This window comes from Hoplias malabaricus, chromosome 12 (assembly GCF_029633855.1).
Source record: "Hoplias malabaricus isolate fHopMal1 chromosome 12, fHopMal1.hap1, whole genome shotgun sequence".
Taxonomy (NCBI): Eukaryota; Metazoa; Chordata; class Actinopteri; order Characiformes; family Erythrinidae; genus Hoplias; species Hoplias malabaricus.
In genome coordinates, this window is record NC_089811.1 from 13277567 (window position 1) to 13304218 (window position 26652).

Sequence of the window (26652 nt, forward strand, 5' to 3'; positions counted from 1 at the left end):
TCAATATTGTGGCTGTATGCCATAAAATCTTTACAGAAAATATCAAGTGTAATTGCTTTCTCATACAAGTAAAGGCTCTTACTTCAGCAAAGAGGGCTAGACTATGCTAACACACTTGATTCAGTTTAAATGTTGGATGAGCAGATGTTAACACACTTCTGGCTTTATAGTGTACTGCAGTACATAGTAAATTTAAAATGGCAGTAGCAGCCATGTTGGAAGCGCTGCTTACAGATTGCTAACAAGTAGCTACGAGAATGTACATTAAACAGCAACAATTTGGGGAGGTCAACATTTTCTCCAGGACATAAAGGGAACCCAGGTTAGCACAGGAGTGCACTTCTGTGAAGTCTTACAATCCTTACAGTACACTAGCTTATGTTATCATTCAATCGATACAATATAACTCAGAAACTCAGAAGGTAATAAACCGTATTTGACAAGCTTGTTAGCTAGTTTAACATACATTGCCTTCTCTGACTACACAATGGCACAACCAATGATAGGAATGAAGCAGGCAGACCAGTTGAGGAATGGTATGATCCACTTTAGGGGTCTCCGAAATTTTAATAAACAATCCTTCCATGAATGAATTTTGGAAATAAACGGCAATATTTACAACCAATGATATGTTTCACCTCTTTTTTGGGAGGGTCCAAGTCTTAATTAGGTGGGTCAAACCATCCAATCACCCCTGTAATAGGAACCATAGTAGCTACCATCAATTGCTTGTAAGCTACAGTAACCTCACAGCTCTAATATAATCAAAGAAGCTAATTTAAAACACCACACATCAGAACAACTATATCAGGGCTGAATATTTTTTTTTTTGGTTGAGCTGTAAATTTCATTTTTGAAAAATAAATACTTTATTTTTAAAGCTGGATATGGAACATGCACAAGCGCAGCCTCCTTCCCTCAAGAGACCATTTTACTTACCATTTCCTTTTCTGATGTGCAGTATATTGCATGGCTCCAGAAGCAGCAGGCCTTCTCCAGCTTGGGCCACTTGACATTGCCATGAAATCAGATACAGGTTTCAGAGTCCCTTTTGAAGTGAGCCCCCTGTTTATGTTAATCTCTGCTCCCTGGCCTTTGAACAATCACCGAGTGCAGTAATAAGGAGGGATGCAAGTTGCACAAGAGATGGAGAGAAAGCCTGACATGCAGAGATCAAAGCTATTGGACTGGACGAGTCATGCGAGGACTCAGCGATTTTTATCATCCCTGATCTTCTTCTGCAGCGTAATTGGAGAGCTTCATGAATAAACAGGGATTTTTTTCTTTTTTCTTTTTTTTTTTTTTTAAATACAGGAGAGATATCAGCACTGGCAATCAGGAGTTGATTATGGTAATCTGAAACCTCTCCAGCGTACAAAAAGACAGGAATTAATCACTAGTGGCGCAAAGCGTACCGCTATTTCTGGAACGGCGGGGCCACAGTCTTACTGGAAACCGGAGCGACATAATATACCGCAGACGGGACCAAGATAGCATCTTTTTCAGTGGATGGTGAGAGGTGGGGTGGAGTGGATTGGGTTGGGGGCTGGTGCTAACGAGAAAAGGCCGGATTCGGGTGGCTAATGAGTTGAGAAGAGTATTCCTCCATCGCGCTTCTCAAAAGTGACTTTTAATTGGGACAATTAGTCACTGCCTGGCGGCAAACAGGACTAGATGAAAGCGCTCATCGGCACATTTCGCCTCTTTCCGGCCATCAGTCTCTCCATCATGGCAGAGGGAGGCACGGGAGCGACAGAAAACCATTGACAACGTCTGCCACAACACTCCCCACTGCGTATCATAAGCTGTCGCTTCAGCGCCTAGGCCCTTCATTCTGGAATGGAAAATATGGGCTCAATGCCATCTGCTTATATCTCCAATACAATCACAGAACAGAAACAGTTATGCCATACATCAAGAAACTTGTCAATGAAGATACTTTACAATGCAGCCATTGTAGACACAGAAAATCCATGGTTTCAAACATAGCTTGCATGTCCTCTAGAAGAAAGCGTGACATAAAATGGGATGGTGCTCTGTGCCAACTGCGGACAAGAGAGATATGAATTTATGCATTCTGGAGTGATGGAGCACCATCCAACATCAATACCTGACCTCACTAATGCTTTCATGACTTCCATCAAATCCTCAAAGATCTAGTCGACATTTGCACTATTTTTTTGTACTGAACTATTCCTTCAATGAAAAAAAGATTCATGCGTGACATTTTGAACACATACAGTTTATTTTGAAATTTAATTTACAGACGTTCATATATAATCTCCCTTCCCAGAAGACGTGGACAGCCTAGTGGAGTAGGATAAACAAGGATTAGTCTCCACAGCTGCTCTTCGTCCTCAAATGTGTTGGTGCTTCTCCAAGAAGGTTAGCAGCCAGTGGTTAGCGTCTCACTTCAGCCAGATGCCCTTGTCTCCTGCGTCCTCATTGTAACCCTCTGCGTACCTCTTCCCTGGAAGCTGAAAGACAAACAATTTTAGACATTACTGTCAGCTACTGAAAAATCACAAATAGAAAATGATGGGGCTGTGCAAAAGTTCTCTTAGGGTTCTCTCTGACAGGACAAAATCTTCCTGAGAGAAATAAGGACACACACACAACATCAGTCTAAAGTTAGATTTTCATAGTTTAAAAAAGGGGCATTAAATAATTTATCACTAACAAAATAAACAATGTTCATGAGAATGATTTATGTTTTATTAATATATTTTTTTAATATAAAGACGAAAAAGCAAATGACTTTTTAGCTCCATGTTATACTCAATAAAGCAGGTCCCCGCATGAGGCTGGCCATGTTTAAAATAGGTTCAGAACAAAATCTCTAAAATCCACTAGGGGTCTGTTAAACAGCTGTATTTAACAACACGGTGAAGAGAGAAAAGGTATAATGACTTATTTAAAGCTTTAAAGATCCTTAGACTGACACTAATATTGTTGAATTTTGTGTGAAGCCCAATTTGAATGTATAGTACTTTATTAGGCAAATGTTTACTGGGTGCATGTGTGTGTGTCCTCAGAAAAAAAGTTGCATTTAATAACCATAAAACCACCACAACAGAAAGGGATCCTGAGTGGAGCAACAGATTTGGGTAGTCCACATTCTCCTCCAAATGTGTTGAAGAGTCTCAAAACACCATGTTAGCCTTCACCCTCCCAGCATCACCCGAGTGGCATTGTGTGACTGAGAAAAGAACTAGTGGGTGGAAATTGATATTGTTTTTAAATGGAATTTTATTTATTGTGCATACGTGAATATAAAATTCATTCTTAATACCTGTAGTTGCCATAATGTTCCGGGAGGGTGGTTGAGAGACTTCCAAAGCATCCAACATTTCGTGATTCATGAAAGTTTTATTATACACATGTATACTGGGAGATATTTTTTAAAAAAAGAAACACCCTGCCCTTCACCTATACCCCCACTTAAATCATGAAAATGTGTGTCCAGACAAGCAGAGAAACCAGGTAACGTGGCTTTTAATTTCATCGGGAGAGAAGGAAGACAAACTGCAGATCCAGACAGGAATAAAATCACAGAGCAGCGCATGTAAAAGTGAAAAGAACCCCAGGCCCACATCTTAATTTAATCTTGTTTAAATACTTGAGATGTAGGTCAATAGTGAAGTATATGCTTGTGCGTATGAGGAAGTACTTCAAAATTCTCTCAGTAAAATCCTACCAGATGGTTTCTCATGAAGCTGCTACAGAAAATGTCAAGTTTATGCGGAGCTTCATCAAAGCACAGGGGGGTGGGGGAGAACCGAAGAATCTACAACAAAAGCTAGTTTGATATATGTATTTATGTGGTAAAATATATAGGAAATATATGGATTCTATTGACTGTTAGAAGTGGTAATATAAAACAAAACAAGTCAAGAGAATGTCACCTCTCAAATGCCCCTTCTAAATCAGGTGAAAAAAACACAGGTTCAAAAAATGTCCAACTGTTCAAAAAAGCAACTAATTAGTGGATTCCGCTACTTTGAGGTGTGCTCAATGTTGACATGTACAATTGCAAATGAAATAGAATGGGATGCAAGAGCAGCCATCATGCCCAATGTTGTGTTAGCTACAGGGTTATAAAATGTAACCAACTTAGACCTGTGGAGCAGTTAATAAGCACCAATAGCTTTCAATAGCTTTAGGAGGCCTTTGTGTGGCCTTTACAATCCAGAACTAATTGTTCAATATCAATACCTCTATGGTGCTCTGGGCTGACTGCAACAAAATCAACAATGCTTCAACATCTAATACACAGCCTTTCCAAAAGTGCAGAGGTTGTAACTGCCGTAAAATATGGAGGAATCCCTAGTCAAAACATAGAATTCAGAAAAAGTGAATGAAGCTAATGTATCTAATGCTCGTGATCACAAGAAAGAAGATACTGAAGGGAAAAAAATTATATTAGTTCGGCTCTGCTTCAACTTGCTCTAGCACAAGAGAAGCCAGGAGAACATTCACAAGACAGATAGAGGGTGAATTAAAGTCCCACAGAGGCCGCACAGGCTCAGCAGTCTCCTAATGAAAGCAGATGAACTCTTTTCCTTGGAACTCGGGGCAGTTTACAATGGCTTTCATCTCTTTCTAAGCGCTGTACGAAGGGAAGACGAATGGCTTCTCGGCAAGAGTTTTGCCAACCTAGATTAAGGCCGGTCTTACAGTAAGACGCTTTCTCAGTGGGGAACGTCCACTGACAGGGCCATCTAGACAAAGACTCTTGAATTGGAGCCAAGGAACAGCCGCTTCTAAATTGCTACTGTCACCCAGTAAGAGCCTACTGGCGAGCTGCCTTCACAATCCAGCCTTTCTTCATCTGTCCCAGGCCACTCAGCTCAAGTCTTGATAGTGTTTACTCAAGAAATGGCTGTATTGTGCAGGCAGGCAAAGAGGATGTAACATTTACAAGACCAAAGGCAGGACAACAGACAGTCATTATTGGTGAGCGTATTGACTGAAGCAAAAATATCCATTACCCAAATCTCTGGCACTATGGAGCTAAGTGTTTTTGATAAAACGAAACACAAAACATCAAATCCAAGCTTGGTATAACACAGCAAAGTCAGCCATTTTAATTACTGTTCTGAAAATTATTTTACAATGACAGCGCTGGTGAATTTTTTAATTTAGTTATTTTTTTAGTTCAAATGTACATGGTCTTCTTGCTTTTGTTTTAAAATCTAGCAAGCCAGACTTGTGTGCATTACAGTTTGTGAAGAATGTTTTTTTTCCGGCTAGTTGTCAATATATCCTTAGATTAATAAGCAGAGATGCTCCAAATGAATCCATAATTGGCCCTGCATTAGTGTCACCACATAAGTTCCCTAAGTTCCCTTGCTGTTTTAGCAAAAACCAAGTAATTTCAGTTTTTCAGTTTATTATAATTACTAAGCAAAGCTTAAAAGTTGGGGGGGGGGAAGCAGCAGAGGAAAAGTTGTTGGTGCAAAATAATGAAGCTGGCCAGAAGAAACATGAAATTTAAAACCTGGGGTCTCAACCTCAAATCTATGTTGACAAGCAAGAAAATATTTGAAGGCTGTGGATTGGGAGAAAATGAAAACTGACTGTCCACTCTGAACACAATGCTCCCAATTAAAAAAGGATAATTAAAAATATGTAAATAAACATAAAATCAAAAACATGAAAACTAACTTCTCAAAAGGTAATATTTACTGACAAGTGCCAAGCAACCTTAGATGAACCAAACTGATGGACCAGTGTCTGAATGCCCATTCTGTTTCAGTGTGGATTTAACAAGGCAGGAGGTGGTGTCATGTTCTGGGCAGTTAACACTGATGGTGAATTTCTTGCCTCTTGTTTGGATGGTTGAATATTTAAAATTGAACTCTGAGGGACATTGCACCACCTTGAAGCAACAGATCTTGCCATGATGGGTCATAGTTTTATGGAAAACACTCATGTTCATGCAAGAAATTGTCCTGTTCTCCCATCCAACGCTTCCCTCTATACTTCAGGATGTTTCAAGAAAAAGCATTATTAGGGGGTCTTCTGAGGACTGCTTCCTCACCTGACCTAACCCCTGTTGAAAATTTATGGGCAATTCTAAAGCAAAGATTAATTCAGGTGGACATCAATACTAGCACAAAGATGCTCTCAATATCAAGAAAGATACCATTGTGGGGGGGTGGGGGCACACCTCCCCAGTTCTGTAGATAAGACACTTTATACACTTATCGAAATGAATGGATATATAAGTAAATAGGCAGATATATTTAAACAGTATATATTGTTTTGGGAATAATTGTTTGGCTTGTTTGATAAATCTTATTTTCCATTATTGCACTTCCAAGTGCAAATCTTCAATATTCATGTTCTTAACATTGGATCCCTTATGTATTGTATGGCATATTAACTGTTAACATTGTTTTTAAAAATAAGAGAAGGCGCTAAAATGTGACTGATTTCAGACATAAACATCAATACAACAGGAAAGTGTTAATTTTCTGTATTACGCAGTATTAAATCTGGATCTTGCATTTACGGTCTGGTCGAACCACAAGACATATTGCAAATCAGATTGCGGCAATCAATTTCTGAGACAGTTCTGATATGCTGCATGATCAACTAACCATTGGAAAAACTTGATCCTTGATCCAATATTGCAGCTTTCAAGAAGGCAGCCATGTTCTAGACATAGCCTAAATGATAGGCCCCCCTTATTACTTGCTGGGGTATTCAGATGAATAAAAAGGGTGTCCTGTAACTTGTTTATCAGGTGACATTTGCTTACACATATAGTTTAAATAAAATTCTAAACTTCAAGATATCATAAATACACATTTTATACCAGATATCTTCAAATGAACTGGTAATTTGAATCCAACTGTTCATCTATTGCTTTTTGGACTATTTTGGAGTTAGGCAATGCCCCAATTTCAACAAGAATGTATGTTAGTCCATTTATAGCTGGCAAGATGTACTGCCAAGCAGCTGAAAGCCAAGATGCAATGCACCAAAGTCAGTGTCAGAAACATCAGAATGTGACCTTATTGAAACAAGAAAATGGTGATGGCAAACAAAACATACACATCCAAAGCATGAGTCATCTTACATACAGTCAAAAAATAAATGCTGACATATACAGCATTTATCACAGTTAGTCGGACTTGAAGCATGACTGTAAGCAGTAAAAAATAAGTAATCAGTTGATGGCATTTACATGAATAGTCTTCTTTCTTTGAAAGAAACTATATTCTTATACATTGCTGCTCTACAGGAAGTTAGGCATCACCTTACATATTGATCAGAGAGAGAAAGTACTGCTTCAATATCTGCTTCACAAAATTGTGTCGTTATCGCACAGCCTTTGCCAGGCTGGAGATTTTTTGCTTCTGCAATACAACAGCATTTGCCATATTAAAAGCCATATTAAAAGCAGGTTAGTTTAAAACATTTTAAAATAAAAATTGAAAATTTTTTTATTAAAAAATAATAAATAATTGTACATATTCTTTATATATCATAATTAGATGTTTTATAAAGAGGAAGCCAAAAGATATCGACATGCAGAACTACCTTAGACACCTATTAAGCAAGAGATTCATTAAAGAATCAAGGTCACATTTTACTCAAAGGATTCTGGTGGGCATGGAATCTCCATTGCATTGGTATTTACGGCATGTTTATGAGCTAAGCCAAATCATGACTGGCCGGCCGACCAGAGCCCAGGAATAAAGTGTTGGATTTCATATTTCCTCAGCTCTCCTTCGCACGCTACAGTAAAGTACAGCACTGAATAAAATGTCAGTCGGAAACCTCCAATAACGTAATTTACGCTCCTAGTCACTGCGAGGGAAAAGCCTTTCTCTAAGCGTGAGCTTAAAGGTCAGGTGTGAATATTTTCAGGCGAGATGACAGTACCAAATCACTTACAAAATATTGAACAAATGCCATTTGTTAGGGATTCTTCTCTCAATCTTTTCTCAAGGAATGTGAGCTAAAGTCAGCACCATTACTACAATGACAGAGGCCAAGATATTTTCAACAGAACATGTTGCTTAGTAACTAGGAGTAACCTACTTCAGTGAAAATATTTCCATTACCAGAAATGCAACAATTATCACCATTTGATTACACAATGTCTGTTAAATATGTAAATAATATTAACACTTTGGAGCTAAAAGAATCACAAAATAACCTATTTGAAGCCCTATCTGAAGCTTGGCGTTAAGCACAAGGACTGATGGATGGTTTAACTGAGTTAAAGTTAAGTACTGCCTCGCATATCAACAGGTGTCGTGTACGACCCAGAACATAAAATCCATGGAACCATAAAGTGCATACCATCATATTATTAAGTTATAATGTTTTATCACATTGTCATACTGTTGTCAAGCATCACTGCAGTATACGTTCAATTTCGCTAGCAAAATTTGGCTAGGAGAGGGTTGTTACTGTTGGAGTGCTCTTGTTTTAAAGTTACGTATGCCCATGTATCAATGCAATTTGAATCTGCCTGAAGTTGGCAGTTTACTAGACAGATATGGAACAGAAATTTGTCATGTTATCATTTTTGTTTTCTGTCATCACTTTCAACTACCAGCAATTTTTTTGCAGTACCACAGTATATATTTTTACCATCATACCACTGAAGCGTAGAGCCATGTCATATGTCTCATTGTTTACTATAGCCTAGAATTCACTAAATTTTTTTTTTACTGTGTATGTTTGTAAGCTACGTGGGGTTACAAAGAATCTTGAATGTGGTTCTACTTTTTTCACTAGAGGTGAATAGGCTTTAGTAATCAAGATCTTAAAAATATGCTACATTTCAGCTCTTTCATTACTAATGGTTTTTACTAGCCCCTGAAAAGGTCAAACATTGCTGAAGGAGAAGTTGAGGGGCTTTTATATGTCCTACAATATCAAAAACAAACCAAGACAGTCGCTATTAAACTCTTTAGGGGAAACAATGCTGTTTTTCATGTTGTTTTTTTTTATTATTTACATGACTAAAGAATAAAAGGAAAATAAATAAATAAATATGGAACGTTACGACTACAGAGCCAGATTTTTACGCCTCACAGTGTAAAGGATCCTTCATGGTTGTAGTGCTTTCACAAATCCTTATCCATTTTCCAAAACTCTTTCGGTCCTTCTTCCTGCAAATTAACTTCCAAGGATTTTCAAGGACTGTGGAACCTACTGTTTCTGCTCCAATTGCTCCAACAGCCTTGAGCATATTAGCATATATAACCATACAGAAATGTCAGAGAGTTAACATAGGTGATCACCTCTCTCCTCTTCCACCTCCCTGACACACACACACACACACACACACACACACACACACACATAGCTAGGACTCAACATCTAGGGATGAGCGGTATCTACATTTTTCATACCATCATACCTTCTCAAAATATTAACACTGTACATGGTATTACAATGGGGACAGGGGTACATGAGCACAAGCTGCGTGAGCATTAAATCTGTGAGTACAAAGTCGAGTGAAGGGTTTTCGCACTGTACATTTCAGCACAGCACAGTCCATCCCCTGTTTTCAGCTTTATTCCTCTCTCTTTTAACCCAAACTCAGCGCTAAACTTCCAACTGCAATAGGCTAGTGGGCTTGTGTTTTTTCCCCCCACCCATATTCAATATGACATCATCAGTAAGTGAGCTCCCACAGCGCCCCCTCAATTGACTCTCTTTAATACACATGAATGAACTCTAGCCTTGGACTTAAAGACACAGAACAGTAATTTGAAATACCGCACTCATTTTGGAGATACTGTACACATTTTTAAATACCGCAGTATATGGTGTTACTGTTATACTGCCCAAACCTACTAACATCTCTCACAGTGATCCATGAGGGAAATCAACTCAGGAGACAGCAAACAGATTAAAAGGCAGATTCACTAATATTCAGAGTTAGTTCAAGCAAAAATGTCTACTCAAAAAGTAATAAGATCACAAAACCAGGACACATTAATGTGCTCCAAATCACTGGTGTAATGTCTGAAAAAACTATTACTTCAACATTTGGAGGAATTTCAAATAAGTAATGGACATTTAGTCTTCCTGTATTTGGTTTAAAGGCTTAATCTTGCAAACTTCACTTTGTGTGCATTTTATTTTATTTTTTTATTATATGCATTATTTTACAGTGTATTGTATGAATTAATGCAGATTATGCATCCATGTATTTTTGGCTGCATGTCCATATATCCTTTTATTATTTAGAACAGATGCTCCAAATTAATCCCTAACTGGCCGTGAATTAGTGTTGCATAAGTTCCCTAACTTCCCCCTGCTCTTTTAGCAAACCAAGTAATTTCAGTTTGCACACAGAAGCTGTTGGTGTTCAGAATTAAGCAAAGCTTAATAATGGGCAAAAAAAATATTTCTGAAAAAATAATGAAGCAGGTCAGAAGAAATATGTGAAATGCAAGCTAAAGCTTGGTGTCTCAAAAGAAAAGCTGCAAAAGCACCCATGTTGACAAGCAAGAAATTTTTTTTAAAAAGGTAGTTGACTGTAAAGTCCAAGCCAAAATAAGTGCCCCAATTAACAAGGGCTTCTGAGAAAAATTCACAGCATATACCGACCAGTACATTTTCAATGTCATTTAAAGACAATGCACATGTGCTCCATTGCAAATGCATGTGTTCTATTTCCAAATTTGTATTAAAAATATATTAAGACATAAAATGAATTGACAGCTACCAGTCATTCAGAATTGTGGATGATGGCTGTGTACTTACAGATTTGAAGGAGTAGTAGCTTTTGTCAAACTCATGAGCACCAATGGTGACTTCTGGGATATATCTTGCGATTGTTGTCATATTGGCTACCCTCTGTTTATCTTCCACCCTAGAGTAAAAAAAAAACAATAACAAAAACAAATCATTAAGGTTGGTCACAACAAGGTTCATGCCTCATCTTAATTGGGAATTATGGCATTTTAACATTTATCACATCTCATACTACTATGTAAACTGTTTGAAACCCTTGGTGCTATCAGGAAGTCTGACTAACGAACACCTATATTATACAGACGCACTGCACCACTGTCTGTGAAACAAATAGAAGATCAGTTTCATAACTTTCCTGAAGTGTTTTGGTTTTACCATCCGCACTTACTTGCCATTATGCATACAGATATGATAGTGCTTGGTCGATTGAACCACAAACTTGCACTCTGGGAAGATCCTATTTGCCGTAATATCATTTCAAACAGAAGGTGACTCAATTTTCCCAGCACAGGAAAGACCACAACCACAATGCTTTCATGGTTTCAGCAGTACAACGCCCTTAGAATGGACATTTTATGACAGAGATGTTGATAAAACACTCATGTAGGTTTGGGATTTTCTAATAAAACTAATGAAAGCTGTGTGTTGATAACAATAATGGTACCCTTCCACTGAGCATTGGTTGATAATGAATAATTGTTATAATTTTTTCAGCTTTACCACATACAGCTTTGGTGATAGTATTATTTAATCCTTTTGATAACTTGGCTAACTTCTGTACAATAGAGTATTTGTTCTACCTACAACACCATATATTTTTTTTAGAGGTAATAAAATGACTCCAAAATCCATCAGGTTGAATTCATAATATTATGCGGTAAAGCTGAAAACATAATCATTCATTATCAACCCATGCTCAGGGGAAAAGGTACCATTATTTCCATTACAACTGTTTGTTACAACTGTTACAGCAATTGATTTTCCCCCTCTGGGATAAATAAATAAAAAAAAAAGAAGTGATACATCTGTCAATGACTGAGGCTGATCTTTTGCCTTGAATTTACAAAAACACAGTTAAAAGTTCCTAAAATACACTCACAGCATTCTCATGTGATGGAAGGTGACATCATCCTGCTCTACCCACCGACCTTTCTCAAACTTCAGGTATTCAATATCCTCTGCAATCTAAGGGAAAAAGATCAAGACTTTTAAATCCAGGCATCAACACCATGTGCAAGCAAATACAAGATTTGCCTGTGTAATATTGAGTATAAAATTTCTGAATGGTGAATCAATAAGCCTTCTGTTTGACTGATCAGTCACAACTTTAGTTAGGTAGTCATTACCTTCTCAATATCGTGGGCTTGTGTTGTATCATAAGTGAGAACTTCACTCTCCTCACTGAAATAAACACAGTCCACGTATTATAAACTCATTAAAAAAATTAATGCAAAATTTGAAGAACAGGGTATTGAAAAGTTTAATAGCAACTATAGCTAGCGCTTTTTTTTTAATGTGCTATATCACAGTTGTTCCGTACAGACAACGTTTGATTGTTTTATCAAAGTCTGTTCAGTCTGAAAACCTTCCTTATGTTATATATACAGTATATTAGTTACTCAGTATGTTTAGGACTACATACTCCTTTCATAGAAGTTCCATACAGAATGCTATATAATTAAATCTGGGTCATATGAACTACAGGTTTACTGCTAAATAAAACACAACGAGATTTAACACTTCTCAGTTTGCCTAAAAGTGGAAGAAGAAACCACGTTTCTTTACCTGATCTTGGGCAGGAAACTCTTCTTGTATGACGTCTCAATGGTTTGAAGGTATGAGATGGGTACGTTCTGGAGATATGGCTGAAGAAACGGAGAGAAAATAAAATAAAATACATTTTACAAGAACCCTGTTAAAACCTAAACATTTTAACTGTATTAGAATTTTAGTCAGGTGTGAAATTTGGTTTCAAACTCAAATACAGTCAATAGAACTTTCTCTGAGTCACAATCAAACCACAGCGGAGTCACAAATAAGTTATCAGTCTAAACTAGACTGAGGAGCAATGCAATTGTCAGCATGTAATGCACGCACGCACACACACACACACACCATCTACATATTTCTAATGAATCTCAGTTTAAGAACTGACCCAAACTGTACCTTCAACATTCAGAAGTTTTAATAAAATGCAGTAGCTCATTTAGAAGAAAAACACACACATACACACTATCTATAAATGAGAATAATAGGTGCACAAATAACTTTTAAAATTTTTTTGGTGTACTGTTTAATTGTACATTCAAAATGTAAACATTCTCCCCCTCTTTTGATATTTAAAAAAATGTCATTTTATATAACAATATAAACAACATACACCAAAATATAACCTAAAAATTAAGTAGCACAAAAATGGCATCTATGAAGTTCTATCAAGGAAAAATTGCTGCAAACATATGTGCATTGATTTGTTCTGTTATTAGGGATTATACTGTATCCAAAAGTATGAGGGAGTTTTGTTTTAGATTATTTAAAAAATGGTGATTTCAATGTTAGCAATCGTGAATGTAATATTTCATTTTTAGTTTTATTTATTTATTTTTTTTAATAAAATGACTATTGGTTTTTTTGATATCATGCAACAATTACCATAAAATGACAAAAGAGTAAAACGTTAGCATTTTTAATTACAATTATGTGACCATAACATGAAATAGTTCACATTTAAGTCGTAAGTTGCAATGCTAATGGCCACTAATGGTGCTTTTCCACTACATGGGTCTGGCTCTACATGACTCAACACACTTAAAGCTTGTCGCTTTTCCACTGTCAGGGTTCTCCAGCAAAAAAAAACCCGTCTCTCAGGAATCGCTGTTTTTGAAAACCATAACAATGGCGGTAGTAAATTCAAGCGCTGTTTACTCATCATATATTCACCTGTTGTTTTTGTTTTTTTGGACTAAACAAGACTCTGCACCCCAGTTCCCACAGATCAGTTTTACTAGTTGCACATTTGGCTTTCACTGGAAATTTTCATCGGCCATCAGCCCAAGGAGCATATAAACCTCTTCAAAGCACCTCGAGGTAAATTCACAAGCTGCTGCTGTGAGACCGACAAAAATAAACGTGAAACCTGCAGCAACTTAAGAGCTTTTACAAGCAGCGAGTTTGTGTTGGATTTAAATGAGCTATGCATTTTGTGGTTATTGACATGGCTCTGGCCAATCAGTGCTTTGCAGGGTTTACACGTCACCATTTAGTACCTACTCGGCACAACTGGAACTCTGGGGGAGCTGGGACTGAAAACCTACCTGGTTCCAGGGACCAGGTACCAGATTTGGCCAGTGGAAATGCAAGAGAGTCATGTAGGTTCCAGCCAGTGGAAAAGTGCTATTAAAAAAGGCAGTAGAACAGTTTTTTTTTTTTTGTTTTGCTTCTTTTTTTTAAACCCACAATAACATTAGAGCATCTGACAAGCCCCAAAAAACATCTGGACCCTTACCACTGTCCATGTAAATAAAACTATCTGTCTTATAAAAGCACATGAAACACACTGGTTTCCTAAGTGACTCAGCGATGCAACTGATTTTTTCTTTGGACTTTGTTCAAAAGCCCTGGAAAATAAACTTGCCAAGACATCAGATGCATAAGTACAATTAATCTTTAGCTTCTGAGTAAAACTGCCACTGATCCAACAGTTAAAATGTTCTGATGCCTGTTCAGAGGAAACTAGTGATGAGACCTTGTTAAAAAGGTATTTACTCCACACTTTTCTTCTTCTAGAAAGGCTTGGATGTTGTTGGTAGAATGTAAATTTACTGTATAAAACACAATTTCACTTTGAAAGTAATACAAGCTGTGCAAACACAACAATCCACGTCTTTAATTAATTTATTTATAAGAGACGTCCTTAAACTCAGATATTAAGTGTATGGTGACTTCCACAGCAGGGACTGAAAACACACAGGCCATGGGTTTTTCCCAATTGTCCATGATACGGAGAATGCGGTGATGTATTAAGCAGAATGTACTTACTTGTAGTTAAATGTGCCAAATTGAAATGAAGGTTTATGAAATGAAGATGACATTAAAATGCTAAAATACAACAGATTTTTGTGTCACTCACAGCTGCATCCGCCACAGTCTGAATTACCCACGCTAGAGATTAATCAAGTTTCATCTCCCATTACTGACATTTTTAATCAAATGATTGCGAGTTGGAGTCATCAATATGTCAAAGCTCTGCTTAGCAGAAGGAAATGAGCGTAGTAACAAATCAGAAACGTCTGTTTAACATGCTGCCAGCAGCTGCTCCTCATTAGTATTCTTTAATTCCATCCCTGTTAATTTATAGCTTATCTTTTGTCTTGTTCAATACAACTCACAGCTTGATTTTTTTTTATTAATGATTGAATTTATATTGTTAGTGTTTTGCATGCTTAAACAAACCAATTTAAGTTTTGAGAAGTTTTGCAATAAGTCGAGTTCATTTAGGGCTGCTAAAAAAGAAAAAACACACAAAACCTGTCCCCCGTCACCAGAACATCTGGCAAGCAAGGACACCCTGAAACACATCTGGACACTGACCCTTAATGTATACCACCATGTAAGTGGAGCAGCATAAGAAACACATTGGTTTCACAAATGACTCAGTGAAGCAAGTGACTGCTTTGGATGAAGTTCAGGAATAACATCAGACAAATGCTAGAAATATGCAGGTTTGTCCTGCTTGTGATCAAATCTAAAAGCTCTGAGCCCTGTAGTTTCCAAAAAAAAAAAAAAAAAAAAAAAAAAAAAAAAAAAAAAAAAAAAAAAAAAAAAAAAGATTCTGGCCAATTTTGTATTGCAGTTTGTAAAATAATATTTTACCAACACTTTTTACTCATGTTTGTATTAGAGCTGCACAATTCCGGAAAAAAAATAGATTTCCTGCGATATAACTTATAATATTAAAAATAGTCACCCACAACATCTAGCAAAAAATTCAGGTATTCAAGTTTGGAATAAAATAAGTTACATTGGCCAAATATAATCAGCCTTTGGTAGATGTGCCATGGAAATTGAGAACAAAGTGAATTTATATTTTGTGTCAAGCTGCAAAAAAGTTGTAAATAAAGCTATATACAATTATTCATTCATTCATTATCTGTAACCTCTTATCCAGTTCAGGGTCGCGGTGGGTCCAGAGCCTACCTGGAATCATTGGGCGCAAGGTGAGAATACACCCTGGAGGGGGTGCCAGTCCCTCACAAGGCAACACAGACACACACACATTCACTCACAACTATGGACACTTTTGAGTCGCCAATCCACCTACTAACGTGTGTTTTTTGACTGTGGGATCAATATTAAAACTATCTATCAATATTAAAACTATAATAGTTCCATTTTTATTTACTTTATTGACATTAAACGAAAACTCACTCACTCTGCGTTTCTCTCCGCGTCTCTCTCTGCATCATTTTCTCTAACATAGCTGTGTTCAGAGTAGCTCCTGAGCTTCAGAACTGAATGAATGCGCCAGTAGTGAAGTTCAACACTACATTAGTCACAATACAGATGACAAGAAGGATATTTTGTCACTCAGGACATTTTTCTTGCTTATAAGCTTTGGCAAAAGTCCATTAAGCATTTCTGCCATAGCCGCAGTAGTCAGAGGAACATTAGCAGAGTGAGACTAACTATATAATTACAGCAATAGGCAATTAATTACCATCTCTCCAAACTTAGCTCTTATGGGTCTGTTCGCAAACTGAAATGCAATTTGTCGCTTGTCACTAAAAATCACAGATACAAATTTCCTATTTACCTACAAAACCATACTCACATGCTAATTTAAACAACTTCCAGTTTAGATACTCTATTTGTGACATATCACATACATTTTAGAATCCTTGCTGCATTTCTTTGTCACAGACATATGTAAAGCTTACTTTTCCAGAAGCTTTGAGTTTCTTCTGGACCTCCTCAGCAGGACAATCAACATAGATGACGAGATGTGGGGCCAAGAACTCACAGATGCTTATGTTCTTAATCTCCTTGTAATGTTCCACACCTAAACACAAGAAAGACTCAGTTTCAGATACATATACACCTCCACTTATGTACTAATGTTTCAACTAGCTAAAATTAAAACTGAACAGAAAATATATATCCCAAGAAGAAAAATTAGTATATTTAATATAAATATCAAACAGGGCTAAAATTTCAACGTCAATTTTTGCAGCTTTCCTGAATTTTCAGGTGATTTAGGGAGTGTGTGTTATAGTATATTTAACACTAGCTTTTGGTCTCAAATTTAAAAAATAAATGTGTGTGTGTGTTTATTAAAAAAAAAAAAAACATCAAAAACTATATAAAAAAACAAATACATCAGCGTTTTGTTCTGTCTCTGCTTAAATGTCAAGATTTTGCCCAATATAATGAAGACCAAATACCAGCTGTCTCCATACTTAACTGATAGCATGAGTAAATTTTTTTTATTAAACTACAGATACCTTATTTGGGAAGCTAACTTATTTTAAGGACATTAGAGTTTAGGTATCTCCATTTTCCAACTGTCACAATCTACTTTTGAAATGCTACATTTTATAGGGAGCAAAAATCTCCAAACTTACACTCTTTCCTAATGTAGCCTTGCTGGAACATGGTGTCCACAAACACCTGGTCACTAAACGGAGAACGTTCCAGGATGACTCCTTGGCCTAAAAAAGGGGGGTAAGGATGACACGTTTATGCACTTTCAAGGGACAAAGAGTTCAACACTCGATTCAAATACAAGACAACAACTATCTGAGCTCAGTCTCTGTTTATTTTTGTGTTTACCAACTTTCAAACATATAAAACAGGGTTACAACACAGAGAAATGTTTACATACTGAGCCTTTGAGTAGGTTTCATATGGAACTTAAATATTTTTTCCTAAAGCTTATATCTATATATCTATCTTTTCAGAGATTCAGTGGTTCTCTATCATTCCCCATCTCAGAAAAAGGAGAATTTCCATGCCCCAACTATCCCATAATCGTCCCCAAAAAATGGTAATAAAATACAAATATAAGTTTACAACTGTGTAATTAATTGAAGCAACATCATCTTCTATGTCTAAACAGTAGCTTAACATTATAACACCAGATACAACATTAACATCAATGTTCAAAAAACACTTGAGTAGCCAATCCACCTAACGTTGGGTGGGGTTTTTTAGGCCATGGAAGGAAATCAGAGCACCCAGAGGCAACCCACGCAGACATGGGGAGAACACACCAAACTCCTCACAGACAGTCACCTGGAGTGAGGCTCGAACCCACAACCCCAGGTCCCTGGAGCTGTGTGACATTAACACTACCTGGTGTGTCACTGTGCCACCCGTCATATTCAAAAAACTTTTAAAACTCAGATAACGTTTCCTCACCATTTGCTAGCTGTTATGTTTGCAATCTAATGCATTTATGAAACCCTACTGTCAGTAAATAAGTAAAAAAGCTTGGTCAGACATGCTAGGATTCCTCTCTCAACAGAAAAACCATTTAAAAAATGCTATAAAATTAAACAACTCAAGTTACAGATGAGCTTCTGTGGTAATTCAAGCAGTGAATAAAAACTTACATGTTCAACTTCAGCCACATACAAACAGTAATGTTAATCCTTAAACACACTACTCCACCTTAAACACTGGAGTTTCTGAACATAAACAAATCAGAGAGAACTTACGTTCCCCACAATCATAGACAGCCTTTAAAGTTAAGCGGTATGTTTAAGGAGAAAACCACTCTTGCTCATACATGGCTGAAGTTTAACTTGTCTGTAAGTCTTTATTCACTGTTTCAATTACCACAGAAACTTGTTTGTTACTCAAGTTGTTTAGTTTTGTAGCACTTACGGTTTCTGTTTACTTTCATGCAGTCAGCGGTCTCCCAAATTTACAGACAGCTCCACCTTAAGCAATCTTAAACATCAAAAACACATCAATATTACCCACCTATAGATCAGAAATAGGCCAATATCCTCATCTTCTTCCATGATTTTCAACATTCGGATGTCTTTTCACTGTCTAAATACCTCTAGGTCCTGTATTTTTATTTTTTTTTAGGCCATGAGCAGAGAGAGAATTCTTAACATATCTTACTGAGCCCCTTTGTAGGTTTTTTTTTTTTTGGTCTTTAAGCTTTTGGACTTAAAAGGAATGTCCTGAATTCTTGTCCTATTGAACAGGTCTAATGTTTGGCTTATGTCATCTGGCTAAACAGAGAAATCTCACTTTGAGAAATATCCAACAAGACATTATATATTTGGGTTTCTCATGCTGCGGAATAGAGTGGCTATAAGTTCCCTCACGCCACAACTGTATGAAATATCCCTGGATGTAATATTTTTCTCTTAACATGTGTGATTTTTTGAGAAACTAAACTAACCACGCCAGAGGGATAAAAATTTACAGTTGTATGGCATAAATGATTTTAATATAACAAAAGTCTGAATCTAAGTATCATTAACCAAGAACTTTATTTACCTGTGGTAAGAAGATGCTCGATGGCATCAGAGTACTGCAGGAGCCTCATCAGGTACATCCAGCTCTGCAACCGATACGAGTTACCATCGTTAGCTTTGGGATCCACATAGAACTTCTCCAAACTGCAGTTTCCATTAAAAGCTGAGTCCAGAAGGGCCTTCTCTCCGGTCATTTTATCGAGGTAATGCACATCAGGCTCAGGCATGTAGAGCATCCCTAGAGACACAAGTATGTGAGACAGTGAGATGGGAAAAAAACATCTCACATCACAAAAATCTAACATTTCTCCCAACACATGGTATGAATCAAAGTTTTAGCTTTTCTCAAGGCTGTAGACAAGCTGGAGCAAAAGAATAACATCACCTTTACAAAAGCAGCCAAAGTCTATGAAATCAAAAACTGTTTTATTCAAAGTATTAAAGAAGTCCATCCATTATTTATAACCGCTTATCCAATTCAGGGTCGCGGGGGTCCAGAGCCTACCTGGAATCATTGGGCGTAAGGCAGTAATACACCCTGGAGAGACGGCCAATCCTTCACAGGGCAACACAGACACACACACACACATACGGACACTTTTAAGTCGCCAATCCACCTACCAACGTGTGTTTTTGGACTGTGGGAGGAAACCCACGCAGACACAGGGAGAACACACCAACTCCACACAGACAGTCACCTGGCGCGGGGAATCGAACCCACAACCTCCAGGTCCCTGGAGCTGTGTGACTGCGACACTACCTGCTGCGCCACCGTGCCGCCCAGTATTAAAGAATTGAGGAAATAAAATGTAAAGATAGATTATTAATATGAACTGTAAGAAAGTTAAACATGAGTCTAAATCCAGTAGTCACCAAAACAAAGGTTTGTTTTTCTGTCCACCTCCAAAAGTTACATAGTGAGGTTTCTAAAGTGCTGAGCCTACAGTAGCAACGACGGAGGGATCTATTCTCCCTATGATTTCACAATGATTTTGGTGATTCAATTTTAGAGTACAAATATAGCCTAACATTGCTTTATGGCATTTGTAATGAAGAATAAATGTAATGGAATTTAAATACCCAGACGATCAGCCAGTTTTTGTGCCAGCGCTCCCTTTCCAGATGCCAGGTTCCCATCTATGCTGAAGATTTTGCTGTTTTCTTTGAACCTGGGAGTTGTTCTCTCACCCAGAGCATAAGCCCACCAGCCATATCGAAGATTTCTCACTGCAGATGTGTGGACTCCAGCCTTCAAAGAATGAGTTACATTCTGTTTACAAGTAATCCCTACTCCAACAGCAAGAAATAGGGCTTAATGATAAGGCAAAATTTATATCATGATATATTTCTGAATGTAAGGACAATACAATATTCAAAAAATAATTATTAATATGAACAGTATAAAAAACACAAATCTGTTAAGAACAACAAGGAAAACATGAGATTACCATCAAACATAAAACTCTTGGCTTTGTCAATATTAACATCTCTAAACTAACTTTAAAATTAAGGGCAATGAACTGACAGCAGCGCCCTGTAATGAAGGTCAGTCAGTGACAGATGCTGTAAACAATGTATATTTAAAAATTGAAAATGTGTTAAAGAATCATATCATTGCTGTTGAAACTTTATATTGTGATATAAACAGATACTGAAGTATTGTCCAGCCATAGCAATAAATAAGTTACTGAATTACTGATAGATACAGAAATTACTGAGAGGATTTCAAAGCATAAGGACCTTAATGATTTACTAATGGTAGACAAACACTCTCCTACTCATCCCACAGGCACGAACTAGAGCCCCATCACATGTTCCAACTCTCCACAGCCCAAAGCTTGGAGGGCACTTCAATTTAGGCATAAAAATGGAGTAAGAAAGAGCAGCACAGCAGTTCTGCTCATCCAAGATTGCTTCCAAAATCACAGAGAGTAATAGGAAATTTATTTCAGTGTCACTGCCATGTCGACCACTGCTCTTCTAGGAAGGCTTTACAGTAGGTTTTAGAACAATGCTGTTAATTGGATTGCATTCAGTCTCAAACATTACTGAGGTCTGGCAATGACGTTGGCTGATTAGTGAATAAACACATGCTACTCCAAATCATATCAAAGGTAATGGATGGTCCTCCATTATCATTGCATATTGTAGCTATAGCTATTTCGGTTACCAAACCAATACAGGCCATAAAAATATCTCTTTATTAAAGATCTCTCATGAAGACCATGGTAATGAATTCCTATTAGGGGTGGAGCAATATGGTTCTAAAATAATCATGATATTTCAGGGTATTTTGGCGATAATGATATTTTTGACGATATGAAAATACACTGAAAAATAATTTTATTAAGTTCCAGAACACAGTATTGCAACAAAATAAATGTTATATTAATATTATTTCAATTAACAATATATTTCTTATTTGAATTATTATATATAATATTATATTTTCATACAAATCTAACAATTTCAAACATTCAGAAGGAACAACAAATAAATGTATAAGCATTTGCTTATTTTGTAAATAACCAAAATTTACTAAGGGTCCAACATTGTAAAATATGTTTATAGAATATTCATATTTTATTTCCACACTACCTGCACACGATTGAAGTCACTGTTCTTTTGGAGCAAATTCTTTGAAGCAAATTTCCACCGTACCTGTCACTATGCTGAATGACTCACGTAATGAATGTATGCCGTATTACATGCAACTGCATGACGTTGTTACATAAACAAGTCAGAATATCACAATTATCATATTATTTTTATTGTTTGAAAACTCTTTGCGATATTATTGTGCATGATACGATATGGCACAGCCCTAATTCCTATATAAAGTATACAAATTGTATTCATGTATAATGTAATCAAAACTACATTGGTATGGATATAATTGTGCTTACAAAACAATGACCTGTAACAGATTTAAGAATTTCAGAAAAGCAATAATTTAGGTAATGCTGGGTCTCCACTCTAAAATGGTCTGTACTTTCAGAAATATATTACACAAGAAAAAATGTGGCTCATAAATAAAAGCTAAATATAATGTATATATATGTGTGTGTACATATTTTATTATTCAACTGTAATGTCATATAGTTAATACACAAGTAATCTGCGTTTTCTATTTGTGTGTTTTGTAGAACCAACGGTCAACTGAATCATTTTGTTTAGAATCGACTCACTGATTCAGTGAGTAGGTACACCACTGACTCAAATGTAATATTGTCACTAAGCAGGTTTAATGAAATTTTTTCACTAATATTCGCCTGTGGTTAAACGTCTGGGGGATGTATCTTGTTCTAAGACCTGTTTCTTTCGATTATCACAACTATCTAATACAAAATTAACTAACTACCTCTGTCGTTATCAACATGGAGGAAACTATCCACAATGTCAAATAACAGTGGCCAAAAATGAGCTTTGTTTTAATCCTGAGATTCTCTACCCACTTTAACCCACACTCTCTCTTTAAAGGCGAGTGCACTGAGTGAACAGTGCTCTTTGTGAACGAATGAGACGGTCAAACTTGAGAGTTAGTCTCTCTGTATTGGTGTCCTTGGTTTGAATGTAAACTCGGTTTAGACACTTATTTGTGTTGTTTCTTACCAGTTGTGGAGACGAACCCGCTCGGAACAACACTGTGCCGACGAACAGCCGCCCAACCCGCAGCGCCATCTCCAAAACCACACAAAATAAAAAAGAGAAAATTAAATTAATTTTTTCTGATGTCCCCCTCGGTCCACCTTAAAACCCACACCGGCGCCGGAGATCTGCGTCATCAGTGAGCGGCTGCAAAAATTAATCTGCCATCGAAACGCTTTTCGTAAATTATTTTAAAAATATGGACATTAGCTGCTTGTTTGTGACATTTGATATTGATTATTAATTTATTTATTTATTGTAGTTTGGGCTTATAAAAGCTCTTAGTATATAAACTTTTATATACGATTATGGGCTCTGTTCGATTACTTCAATAAAAGCTAATAAATATTGTTATTGGTTTTATTATATTAGTAGAACAATTTTAATTCATATTTATAAATATGTATTTTAGAAACTAAAAAAATGTAAAAATTTATTAGAAAACAATAAAAAAAAAAGCAGGCTCGATCTCAAATGGCGTTTTACACCCTACAAATTTCACTCTGTGAGAAGAGAAACTTTAGCATTCTATACATAGTGTACTATATATTCATTTACAAACTGCAAACACTTGGCTGAATCCTAGATGTTTCTTTGTTGGAAATGTTATATCCCAAGGGCTTGCAATATGCAGTACCAGCCAGTATATAGACCAACACAAAGTGCACTCTGAAGGGAGTAGGTAGATATTAGAGACGCGCCCTGTGTACAACTTGTCAGTATTTTGTTGTAATTTATGTTCATATCTATATATAACTAAATATATAATAAAAGAACAATATTACGTTGTAAATTTGATATTATTGTGTAAGTGGAAAAGACTTATTCTTTAAGAGCGCATATGTATTTTTTGTATTTTATACGCTGTATTTTATTTTCATCCCTGGCATCGTCTTGTAATGTTTGCGTGGTGTTATGTAGCCTGTCTAAATATTAATTAACTGTTTCTTGTCCATAATTCAAACTTTTTTTTTAATCTATTCTTGTGTGTTTAAAACAGATATGTAAACACTTTAATGAACTCTTTTCTGAGTTGCTACCCGGAATATAAAAATCAAAATACAGCAAATATTCATTCGTTCATTTTCGTAAACCATCCAATGCTGTTCAAAGTCACGCTGGAGCCCACCCAGGGATTACTGGACGTAAAGCAGGTACACACACTGGACAGGACGTCAGTGCATCGCTCATTCACTCAATCACACACACAAACCCATATTAAATTTATTTAAGAAATATTCACACATTAGCCGAGTATTTCCACAGTATTCCAAAGTCTCAACCATGGAATTCACACTGCCAAACTTCAGAATAAAACTAAGGAATCTCAATCACACCAAGTGCGGGGCGGGGCTTCCAGGTGGAGAGCTAAGAGGAGGCGGGGAGTGAAGGAGAAGAACTATATCAAAGCCACATTAAAGGAATTAGGTGACTTTTTTCACGGAAATAACATTCAGCATCTCGTTAACCAAAGGTTGGTTTAAAGGGATTTATTGATGACGAGTGGGACTAAATGAGATGGCTCGCTTTGGTCAGCAGATGGCGCTTTTTGCCTTCGTTTTTGTTCATTTAGCAAGGCGGAAAGGCAAAATCCAATTGTTTTGGTCTTTTAATCAATCTATATCGCCATGTCAGGTTTATTTAAACCGAGAAAGGCCAAACAGGAAAATAAATATTTTAGGTATTTGACTAATAAAAGTATATAAAATAGAACTGCAATAAAACAAACACTATACATTCATTCATTATCTGTAACCGCTTATCCAGTTCAGGGTCGCGGTGGGTCCAGAGCCTACCTGGAATTATTGGGCGAAAGGCAGGAATACACCCTGGAGGGGGCGCCAGTCCTTCACAGGGCAACACACACACACACACACACACCTACGGACACTTTTAAGTCACCAATTCTGATCAAATGAAATCTTACTGGGAGATCACATACGGGTTTCACACATTACATTCAGGTTACATTACATAGACATTCAGGTCTATGACATTATATAAGTATTACGAATGGGACATATTCAGAAGTTCACAACTGAGGTGGTATAGAAATAATTAAAATAATTTGAAGTGACTAAAATGGAGATTAATGAAGCACTGTTTCTTTTTTATATAAGACTTTATTTCCAAAATTTTTTATGGAAATCCATTTCATATGGCAGTGTCAATATTTTGTCAGAAAAATAATTATTTTATAGTAAATAAAATATAAAAATTAGAGCTGTAGTAAGGTAAACAGCTTCAACATGCCAAACAATAGCAATGTTTCATAGACTTGGATAAGTATTTTATATAAGAAAATAAAATCATATAAAGCCACGTAAACACGTGTTATACAAGTTTTCATGAGAAAATATCAAAGTAGATATATTTTTCGATAGTGTTAAAGCATGCCCCAGACACTGGCTTCATAAACCATTCTGCAATGGTGCAATCAATATCACATTAATACATTTAAATGGGTCACTGCAAAAATGATGTACACATTAATCAGAACAGGAAAGAAAACAACGCAGTTACAAAATATTAGAAAAGCAAACACTTCCCATTATGGAACACTTTACAATTGAATTTACAAAATAATGTCAAATAATTATCAGTGGCTTCTTTTAACTTATAATAATTTCATAACAAGGGCACCAATTTGGGCCAAATGTATTTGAAGTAGGGACTATGCAAAACTAGATTAGCCTAATCGATACCCATATTAAATCCTTTTTTTTTAAATAACACTCTTGCTTTTACTTCCACATTTTACTACACAATACCAACGTAGTACTTTTGAATATCACAGAGGACAGTTCTCTCTGATGTACTATATGAAAGTTAACAAAAGTTAATTCTTAGTCAAAACCCTGATGTCCACTGATTGTCACATGAATGGTGAGGAATCTCAGAGGTTGCAGCAGTTTGTCTTGCTGTTCTCAGAACGATATAATCCATTGGTGAGTGGAGGAATGGAAAAAGGAGATCCGTGATCAACAGGAGGGTTTACGACCTGTGAAAAATCAGAATGAGGTTTAGTATAGAGGTCTTACTATAAAGCAAAAACACAGATATTTAGTGGTTGTCCAATTAAAAACATGTATCTTGGGCTTTGTCTATTTTTAGCTTACCACAACACTGAAACACAGCAGCTGTTCTTCGAAAATTTTATGATGAATGAATCAACAGAAATGCTCCAAAATTACTTGGAATAAAATATTTTTACATTTTTACACGCATTTTTTTTTTACTTCTCTTATTATTTTGGGAGATACGTGTTTTTAACTGGACATTTACGATATACCATATAAAAGTAAATAATTGTGTCACAAAGATAGATATTGAAATATGCAATAAAGCTAGCACATGAGAGTAAACCACATTTAATGTAATGATTATGAAAACTGTCATTTTGCCACCTTAAATGAACACTAGGTTAGATGTGGTATTTTTGCTCCTGGGCCACCTTTACATTTGCAGAATATGATTTACTTCCATTGCCCTGAAATAAAGGGGAGGGACGAGGGCATGGTTTTCTACTCTCCTCAAAAAATGTCTTTCTGCAATGCTGAGCCCAGTGTAGTTTTAATATAGGCTCTGTTCACCCTATTACAGGTCAGTGGCAATTCACAATTAGTTAAAGCTGGAATTTAAGGTAGAAATACAACCTAGTAAGTGATGTTCAATAAATTCTCTCTATAGGTATGAAGTAAAACACATGTAATTTATTATCACCCTGTACTTCTACATATTTTCACATTTCTGAAGAAAATAAATAAATAAATAAATA

General features: G+C 36.5%; 2 protein-coding genes across 2 annotated transcripts in view; both read right to left on the reverse strand.

Annotated features, from left to right (window-relative positions):
* Positions 1 to 2227: 2227 nt before the first annotated feature.
* Positions 2228 to 23007, reverse strand: ndufa10 (NADH:ubiquinone oxidoreductase subunit A10). The gene is made up of 10 exons (XM_066686986.1): positions 22839 to 23007; positions 20307 to 20475; positions 19249 to 19464; positions 17355 to 17441; positions 16671 to 16792; positions 12520 to 12599; positions 12081 to 12135; positions 11834 to 11919; positions 10744 to 10852; positions 2228 to 2477 (listed from the first exon to the last, which is right to left on the reverse strand). Exons 1-10 carry the CDS (start codon positions 22905 to 22907, stop codon positions 2409 to 2411), a joined length of 1062 nt encoding a protein of 353 aa, XP_066543083.1. The 5' UTR covers positions 22908 to 23007; the 3' UTR covers positions 2228 to 2408.
* A 2020-nt stretch (positions 23008 to 25027) lies between these two features.
* LOC136710670 (aryl hydrocarbon receptor-like) overlaps positions 25028 to 26652 on the reverse strand; it is a 35746-nt gene continuing 34121 nt past the window's right edge. The window contains exon 11 of the mRNA XM_066686406.1: positions 25028 to 25875. Within this exon, the coding sequence (XP_066542503.1) occupies positions 25771 to 25875 (105 nt within the window). The 3' untranslated portion in view covers positions 25028 to 25770. The remainder of the gene's footprint in view (positions 25876 to 26652) is intronic.

Excerpts from the sequence above, each read along its gene's own strand:
- ndufa10 (XM_066686986.1), bottom strand. The coding sequence starts at position 22,907 with ATGGCGCTGCGGGTTGGGCGGCTGTTCGTCGGCACAGTGTTGTTCCGA. Across the intron at positions 17,442-19,248 it reads CGAGCATCTTCTTACCACAG|GCCAAGGAGTCATCCTGGAA; the intron begins GTAAATAAAGTT and ends CCCCTTTTTTAG. Across the intron at positions 2,478-10,743 it reads GCTACTACTCCTTCAAATCT|CTTCCAGGGAAGAGGTACGC; the intron begins GTAAGTACACAG and ends TTTGTCTTTCAG.